This window comes from Rhinopithecus bieti, unplaced genomic scaffold (assembly GCF_001698545.2).
Source record: "Rhinopithecus bieti isolate Rb0 unplaced genomic scaffold, ASM169854v2 scaffold_5882, whole genome shotgun sequence".
Taxonomy (NCBI): Eukaryota; Metazoa; Chordata; class Mammalia; order Primates; family Cercopithecidae; genus Rhinopithecus; species Rhinopithecus bieti.
In genome coordinates, this window is record NW_016805188.1 from 687,045 (window position 1) to 696,856 (window position 9,812).

Below are 9,812 nucleotides of genomic sequence, written 5' to 3' on the forward strand. Positions count from 1 at the left end.
TTTTTTTTTTTTTTTTTTTTTTTTTTTGCTTCTTGAGTTAAATTTCTTATAGATTTTAGATATCAGACCTTTATTGGATGCATAGTTTGCACATATTTTCTCCCATTTTGTAGGCTTTCTGTTTACTTTGTTGATAGTTTCTCTTGCTATGCAGAAGCTCTTTAGTTTATTTAGGTCCCATCTGCCAATTTTTGCTTTTGTCACAATTGCTTTTGAGCATAAGCTTTAAATTCTTTGCCAAGGCCGATGACAACAAGGATATTTCTTAGGTTTTCTTCCAGGGTTTTTATAGTTTCAGGTTTTATGTTTAAATCTTTAATCAATCTTGAATTAATTTTTATATATGGTGAAATGTAGGGGTCGAGTTTCATTCTTCTGCATATGGCTAGCCAGGTATCCTAGCACCATTTATCGGAGTCATTTCCCCACTGTTTATGTTTGTTGACTTTGTTAAAGATCAGATGGCTATGGGTGTCCTACTTTATTTCTGGGTCCTGAATTCTGCTCCACTGATCTGTGTGTCTCTTTTTGTATCAATACCATGCTGTTTTGGTTACTGTAGCCTTATAGTATACTTTGAAGTCAGGGTAATGTGATGTGTTTAGCTTTGTTCTTTTTCTTTAGGGTTGCTTATAGATTAGAAAATATCAGAAAGGACAGTCTATTTAACAAGTAAAACTGGATATCCACATTCAAAAGAATGAAGTTGAACTCTTACTTTACACTACATAAAAAACCAACTCAAAAATAGGTTAAAGACCTAATCATAAGTGTGAAAATTATCCAACTCCAGAAAACACATGGGAAAAGCTTTATGATATTGGATTTGGCAAAGATTTCTTAGCTATGATGCCAAAACACAGGCAAAACAATTAAAAGTAGATAACTTTTCTTCAAAATTAAAACTTTTGCTTATTAAAGGAAACTATCCAGAGAGAAGAAAGACAATTCATATAATAAAAGAAAATATTTGCAAATCATGTACTTAATAAAATCCAGAATATATAAAGAACACCTACAACTTAATAAAAAAAAAAAAAAAAAAAAAAAAAAAAAAAAAACACCAAAACGCAATTTTAAAATGGGGAACAGATTTGAATAGACATTTCTTCACAGAAGATACAAATGAGCAGTAAGCATATGAGATACTCAATATCACTATTCATTAGAGAATTGCAAATCACAACCACAATGAGATACCACATCACACCCACCAGGATTTCTATTGTCCATTAATCAGAAAATAACAAGTGCTAGTGAGGACATGGAGAAATTGAAACCCCTGTACATTGCTAGTAGGAATGTAAAGTAAAACAGCTGCTATGAAAAACAGTATGAATATTTCTCAAAAAGTTAAACGTAGACTAACCACTTGATCCAGCAATTCTACGTCTAAGTATATACCCAAAAGAACTGAAAGGAGGATACTCAAGCATATACTTGTATGCCAGTGTTCACAGAAACATTATTCACAATAGCCAAAAGGTGAAAACAATCCAAGTGTCCATCAACAGATGCATCAATTTTAAAAATGTACTATATATGTGCACCAGAATAGTACTCAGCCTTAAAAAGTAATAAAATTCTGATACATTGATGAACCTTGAAAACATTATGTTAAGTGAAATAAGCCAGACACAGAAGAAAAAATATTGTATGATTCCATTCATATGAGACACCTAGAATAGTAAAACAGAGGTTACCAGAGACTGCCAGTAGGAGATAACAGAAGTTATTGTTTAATGGATGTAGAATTTCAGTTTGTGATGATGAAAAAGTTCTGAAGATAGATATGGTGATGGTTATACAATATTGAGTATGCCCTTAATCCCACTGAAATGCATACTTCAGATGGTAAAATGCTAAATTTTGTTATGTATATTTTGATAAAATTAAAAGACTGTTTTAAAAGTTCTGCATTTTAATCATGTCCAGGCTGGTGCCTATGCTGCTGCTCTTGGGACCATTCTGAGTAGTAAGACTACAGTCTAGAGTAAAGAATAAAACATGGGGTTCCTCAGGAAAAGGAAACATATCTTTTGATTCTTACAAACTAATAGCTGTCACATCATATAAGCTCAATACTTTTTTCAATTATTCATGAGGAAAGAGAGAAAAATATGTAATCTAATAGGTTAACTAGGATTTGCAATATAATGCAGAATGTGTCATGAATATAATACAGATACAAGCAAAGAGCAAAAGGAAATCAGAGAAGGAGGTGATTATTTTAAGGGAACAATAGTAGGGTAATAAAATCAATGCCTTGCATAAAGTATTACTCAATAAATATTTCTTGTGCAAATGTGCTGTTGAATTGTTAAAATTTTACCTATTATAATTAAGAACTCAACCAACTAACTAAAAAGATATAGGACTGTACAATAGAAAACCAGGTATACAGACACTATGGCTCTTTTTAAAAAGAGTGTTTATTTGACTCAGTGAACTTTCTTTGCTCACATTGTTTCCCAAGTGCAGTATGACATGGAGAACACAGTGTGCTTTACCTGGATACTCACCAGTGTTGTAATCAGTTACAGCACTATCAGGAGATAAGCTTGGTAAAGCACAGTTATGAAAGTGCAGCTCGTGATTTATTGAGGATAGAATGCATACATGATTTTGGCGTAAACGAACAGATCATGCACTTACCAAGGCGAGCCTTAATTGTTTTGATTTCTTTCTATGAATAGATGCATTTTATTATATAATTATTAATTTCTATAAAATGCAAATGTTTGAGATTTGTCAATCATTTTATTACTTTTCTTACATACATGTCAGATTACTGGAGATGGTATAAAGTCAGTTTAGCAGTTGTAAATATCTCCCATATGAAGTATGACCATTTACACCTGTAAAAGGAAGAAGAAGCCAACAGATGGCTGTATTTGTATTATGCCTTCCTCCTTGGCTCTGAAAGCAGTTCTGATCCACTTTCAATGAGAAATTTACTACTTGAAAGTTTATTAGCTTTTTCAGATGTGTAGGGACTCTTTAATTAATTTGTAATTCCACTTTAAAGTTTAAAGCTATATCTTTATAATTGTTTTTATATAGGGTAATATTTTATATGGCCTAACAAATGAGACTGAGTCAAAACCATCTCTATAGATCCATAATAAAATGATAATTTATAATTTATGAACATAATTGTGATCTTAAGACAAGGTAAAATCCTCAAGTATCATCCCAAGGAAGAGTAAATTATGCTTAATACAATTTTAATGATGAGTGGATTTTTAAAATATTCTAATTTTTTGTAACTGTTAATCCAGTTTGTGAAAGCTCCAAACTTTGTTTGATAAGGTAGAAAACCCTATTCCCTCAAACTGCTGGCTAACAAAAAGTACTGCATCAGTTTTTTAAAGAGAAAAAAGCATGAAGTAGATTGAAAATTTTCACCAATTCCAGTCAAATGAGTGGCAAAGTAGGAATATCTAATATCCTGACAAACAGTGCATTTTCCTTGGAATCTCACTTTCCTTCTTTTATTCCAATTCCAACACTTTCATTAACTCCAAATCTAAGCCTAGAATGAAGCAAGGAAGTTATAAATTCAATGACAAAATTTGAATCCATGAACTGCCAAGCCAGAAACTTCAGCTGGAGTTGGGGGCTGGGCAGGGTGAAATTCTGAGATGCTTTCTTTTTCAAACTGTGAGAGATGTGGGACGTAGAGAAAGGTGTATATCAACTAAGTGATAAAAGTCACATAGCCATGATACCTTTGTTAAAATTCTATTTCAGAAGAAGTAAATTGTAAATAAGATGGAAAATTCTGAAAGAGCTCAAGAAATGCAAGAAAATTATCAGAGAAATGGGTAAGCTTTCACTAAGTTCTGTAAGTATTCTTCTACAACTTCACATGCAACTCATCCTTTCCACACCTGTAGCAAAAATGTTTATAATTTTTTCCCAAAAATAGCAATGCTATTTGCATTTTGCTGAACTTCAACATAAGCAGTCTTATAACTAATTAAACAGTGATTTTAGGAAGTGCAATAGGATTAATTGTAATAGGATTTATTTATCCAGGATTTATTGATTTTAGTGCTTCAGATATCTCTTCTTCTGAATTTCTCGTTTTTAATTTCTTGTCCACCATTATATAGAAGAAAGGCACCTGCAAATTTTAATTTCAATTATCTGTGGACCCTTCATTCCATGTGGTACATTTAATACAAGAAAATACTGGATTCCGATTATTTTTTCACTGAATAGAGGTCTCTGTGAATATGTATATTATACAAGTTTCTACTCCTGGAATTCATTAATTGAGAGTTTTTAAATGGAAATAATTTTACATTTATTTTATTTCCACTTTTACCATAATAATTGTGTTATATTTGGACATACAATCTATAAAACTGGAGAAGACCCCCCGAGGTCATGTAGTTTATTAATTCAGTAAATAGCCAGAGAGGGTGTTCTTTTGAGTCATTTTCTTATGAGTCAGAATCACAAACTTCCTTAGGCTAAAGCAAATTCCATTTGGGAACATTTTGAAAATCAAAAGAACTGCATTCCAAACTTCTTTAATCTTTTTGTTGTTATTTTCCCAAAGTAAATGTTCCCCTTTCTAAGCGCCTTTTCCTCATAAATTCAAAACATTATCTAAAGATGCCCTAGCATCCTAGTGTGAGGCGATGCTGAGGGGACAGGTTTATTTTAGAATACATTTGTGCTCTTAAGCATTACCTGTGGACTGAATAAATCATGTGTTCAGCATATATTTCACAGGAGGCATTGTAACTGGATAGTTAAGAGTTTGGGCTCTGGCATCAGACTGAAGTTCTATCACTGGCTACATAAACTTGGGTTGTTTTACTCTGTGACTGTTTCCTCATCTTTAAAGTGGTCATGATAATAATATACTACAGACCTCATTGGTGAACCACAAAAGCTAATAGGTCAGTAGCAATACCAACAGCAAACTGCAACATCTATATGCTATCGCACAGAAAATTAGAATGGGGAGGTGGTTGTTTTTGCTGGTTTCCATGAGGAACTGAGAAAATACACACCTAATTTCATTGGGATGACTAAAGAAGACTGGCGAGAATGGGAGAAAACAATATGAAAGAAAATAGCAACGGGAATTGAAGGTAGGAGTTGGATGGGCCCTGAAAAGTGAAATTAGTGGAATATAGGTGTGGGGTCTGGCCATGAAATATAGGCAGGATTCCTATTAGGTGGAGGTAACACATTTGGAGCTGAGAGCAGAATCGTCGCAGCTCTGGGCCATGCTGATTTGCACTAATGAAAGTACTGGGCCACCAACCTCTCTAAGATCCCCTCCAGTTTGCAAACCAGCAACTAGCACGCTAGGACTAGGAGCTAGTGCGGGTGTGACCCGCACAATGGAATCAGTTTCCTCTGGGCGCCTCAGGCTCCGCCCTCGGTCCTCGCCAAAGGACAGTTGGCCCCAAGAACTGTGTAGAGGGAGGAGACCCCCAAACCCGCCCACCCGCCCGCATGTTGCTTTCTTATCTCAACGCTGATAAAGAGACTTTCACAAAACGATTCAAGCCCTCCTTCGAAACCTTTCCATGAAGGTCAATCGGAGTTAGAAATTATTTCCCTGAAACAACATTTACCAAGAGAAGAGGGTTTACTGGGTCTTAAGCTTCAAAATCTGCATCTAGAGGTGGGGAAACGGATTGTAGGGTTTTGCAATGGTAAAGCATTTTTTTGTCATCTCATGCCTCACCCCAGAGCAAATTGACCGGAACACAAGTAAATTATTAATCTCAGGTGGAATAAAATTAAGTGAACTGTCATTTATCAAAGCTGGCAGAATAATGCGTTATAAAGCTGGAGAGGAGCCAGATGTTTGTCTTCCGGTGATGTGTTTATAAAAAACTTAAACTGCTCCCTCCAGTCTTCTCTTAATGTTTCAGAATTTTGCGCATGCATGTGTGTGTGTGTATTTGTGTGTGTGTAACTGACAGATTGCTGTGAAATCAGTGGATACAATGTACAGCTTTCATGTGGACCTCCTTGAAATGTGAGCATACAAAGCTAAGAAATGAAATTTTCAAACAGGGAGACAAAATTCAGAGTACAGTTGTTTAATGTGTACCTACTAGAACTCATTTCATTTAAAGCTCAGATTTTGTTACTAAAGGTTAAAAATTACAGTCCATCACTTCATACTCATTATGATGGCTAATACAAAAAAGATAAAAGAAAAAGGAAAGAACAAGTGTTGGTGAGGATATAGAGAAACTGGAATCCTTGTGCTGGCAGGAATGTAAAATGGTGTAGTTGCTGTGGAAGACACTATGAATGCTCCTCAAAAAATTAATAGTAGGATTAACATGTAACCCAGCAATTCTACTTCTGGGTATATACTCAAACGAATTAAAAGCAATGAGTTGAAGAGGTATTTGTACACTCATATTCCTAACAGCATTAATAGGAATAGCCAAAATGTGGAAGCAGTCTTAAGTGTTCGACAAAACGTGGCAAAAACATATAACGCAATACTATTCAGCCTTAAAAAGTAAATATTGCAACATCTACTACAATGTGGATGAAACACGAAGACATTATGCTAAGTGAATAATTCAAGGATGAACTTTGAAGACAGCCAGACACGAAAGGAGAAATGCTGTATGATTCTATTTATCTGAGGTGCCTAGAGCAGTCAGATTCATAGAGACAAAATAGAACCACTGTAGACAGGGGCTGGGAGGAGGGGACGATGGGAAAATGTGTAATGTGTACAGAGGTTTAGTTTTGCAAAGTAAAAAGAGTTCTGTGGGTAAATCAAAATAAATGGTGGCACAACAATGTGACTGTACTTAGTGCCTTAGTTATACAATTACAATTATCCAAGAAGATAAAGTCTACATTATATCTATTTTACCACAACTTTAAGAAATTCTACTCCAGACACATGTCTTCAAGTTACTACCCTAACAAGTTTACAGACAACCAGTGACAATTGTCTATCATTAAGTCTATTTTTAAAATTTCAGTGTTGGTAGAAATTTGCTACGAAGGTAGCAAAGTATTAATGGAAAAATTTTGTAAATTATATTCACATTGCAACTGTTGCATTTTGAACTTTTATTTTCCAGAACTGTAGAAGAACAGCCAAAACTGAGAAAGGAAGCTGTTGGATCTATTGAGATAGTAAGTGAAATCAGTTAGAAAGTATATGCATTAAAGATTTTAGAGACTTGTCAGTAGTGCGTAGAATGATTGTGTTTATTAGATTGCATCCATTATTTGCGGGAAAAAGGGAACCAAATGATTCATTAAACTATCACAGGAAAAAGTATAAATAATCTCAAAATTCCACAATAAAGGATAGGGAAAAATAGCATAACATCCTCATAATGAACTCAGTATTTTAAAAGTGTTTGTGGGGTGTGTGTGTGTGTGTGTGTGTGTGTGTGTGTATCACACATAAATGTTACCAAAGGATATTTCTGAGTGGTGGGAAATTATGAGTGATTTTTACCATCTATGTTTACATTTCAGTATATTCCAATGATTCTGCATTGTTATGTGTTATTATTTTTAAAGTGTTACAAATCCTTTTAAATCAAAAATAATTATCTAAGTATTTTTTAAAGCCTGTGTATCAGAGAATGTGTCAGTACCCTTCTTTGAAATCATGTTTAAGGAGCGTTTCATGCATGTGTTCCCAGACATGGCCTTCACCAACTCTAATCTCTGTGTCAGCCTGGCTGTCAATGTTATGTCCCCATAAATATACATGAAACAGCCCCTGTTTTTCAAAAGTCAATTAAAAAAGAAAACTGAATAGTAGCAGAACATGATAAACTTTATCAAGGAGATAGCATTATTCTGGAGGAAGGTGGAGGAGTAGATACTCTCTTAATGTCCGTAATGCTGAATGCAATGCTGTGGAAGTAACACTATAAATATTTATTAGCTATTGCACTGATGAATGGAAAAATAATTTTTTGGTCTCCATTCATAAAATACGCAGTAAGTTCCTCTTGCTGTTATTCAAATCTAATTACATTTTAATGCTATTTAAATTTTATTTTGGCCTCTCTTGGTAAAATAAATAATCCATGTTTTCAATTCTGCTCATGGCTTGGTTTTGGACAGATGCTATGGGGACAGAATATAATATAAAACACTCAATAGATGGCTTTCAGGCATTTCTTTCTTATTCCAAACAGCCCTTAAAAATTATTGTTGACCCCCTTAAATATCCTTATTTACAGGATAGGCATTGTTCTGGGTAGAAAAAAGAAATCTAAGGAATTTAAAATAATCACAAATATAATTCATTACATTTTTACCAGTTAGTTCTGGTCACTGAACTTTGCCGTGATATTGCTATGATGCCAGTGAGCCTAGGGCATTGAAAGTGTGTAGATCAACTTTCCATAAACTAAGATATTGTTGTTGCAGTCTCCAAAATATCTTAACTTATTCCAAAATCAACCAAATGGAATGAAATTTCTGATTCATACCTACCTCTGACCTGACTTGTGTCAGGTATCTACAATTTGTACTGATTTAGCTGCTTTATTTATTTTTATTATTATTATACTTTAAGTTCCAGGGTACATGTGCACAACGTGCATGTTTGTTATATAGGTATACATGTGCCATGTTGGTTTGCTGCACCCATCAACTTGACATTTACATTAGGTGTTTCTCCTAATACTATCCCTCCCCCAGCCCCTGACCTCCCAACAGGCCCCGGTATGTGATGTTCCCCGCCCTGTGTCCATGTGTTCTCATTGTTCAACTCCCACCTATGAGTGAGAACATATGGTGTTTGGTTTTCTGTCCTTGTGATAGTTTGCTGAGAATGATGGTTTCCAGCTTCGTCCATGTCCCTGCAAAGGACATGAACTCATCCTTTTTTATGACTGCATAGTATTCCGTGGTATATATGTGCCACATTTTCTTAATCCAGTCTATCATTGATGGACATTTGGGTTGGTTCCAAGTCTCTGCTCTTGTGAATAGTTAGCTACTTTACTTTTTAATGCCTTTAAAGGAGATGGTAAATTCTCAGTTTTAGTATTTGTTTTTACTTTAGATATAAATACATATCTATGATTTTATGCATTTATTTACCATCTTAATCAATGTGTAAAGTCATGTTTACTAGGTGGCAAAGGGTGTAGGCTGCTGTTTTGTGTGTGTGTGCTTGGTGTGTTTGTTTGTTTTACAGCTGTGGTGCTTGTTTTCCTCAGTTCCGCTTTGCTGATGGTCTGGACATCACACTCATGATCCTGGGTATACTGGCATCACTGGTCAATGGAGCCTGCCTTCCTTTAATGTCACTGGTTTTAGGAGAAATGAGTGATAACCTTATTAGTGGATGTCTAGTCCAAACTAACGCAAGTGAGTATACGATTATTTTTCTGTATCACTCAAGACACAAAAGCACTGAATAAAGCAAACACACATTAAGCTCGTAAGGCAGATTATTGTGTTGTAAAACAGTATCCATATAATCTGTATTTAAGTCATTTATTCTGCTATATTGCTAGGCACTAAAGAAACAAAATCTGGCCGGGGGCGGTGGCTCAAGCCTGTAATCCCAGCACTTTGGGAGGCCGAGACGGGTGGATCACGAGGTCAGGAGATCGAGACCATCCTGGCTAACACGGTGAAACCCCGTCTCTACTAAAAATACAAAAAAACTAGCCGGGCGAGGTGGCAGGCGCCTGTAGTCCCAGCTACTCGGGAGGCTGAGGCAGGAGAATGGCGTAAACCGGGGAGGCGGAGCTTGCAGTGAGCTGAGATCTGGCCACTGCACTCCAGTCCGGGCGACAGAGCGAGACTCCGCCTCAAAAAGG

General features: G+C 35.4%; 1 protein-coding gene across 1 annotated transcript in view; it reads left to right on the forward strand.

Moving 5' to 3' along the window:
* Positions 1-3,774: 3,774 nt before the first annotated feature.
* ABCB5 (ATP binding cassette subfamily B member 5) overlaps positions 3,775-9,812 on the forward strand; it is a 134,991-nt gene continuing 128,953 nt past the window's right edge. The window contains exons 1-3 of the mRNA XM_017871541.1: positions 3,775-3,827; positions 7,092-7,146; positions 9,204-9,354. Coding sequence (XP_017727030.1) covers positions 3,775-3,827; positions 7,092-7,146; positions 9,204-9,354 — 259 coding nt within the window. The remainder of the gene's footprint in view (positions 3,828-7,091; positions 7,147-9,203; positions 9,355-9,812) is intronic.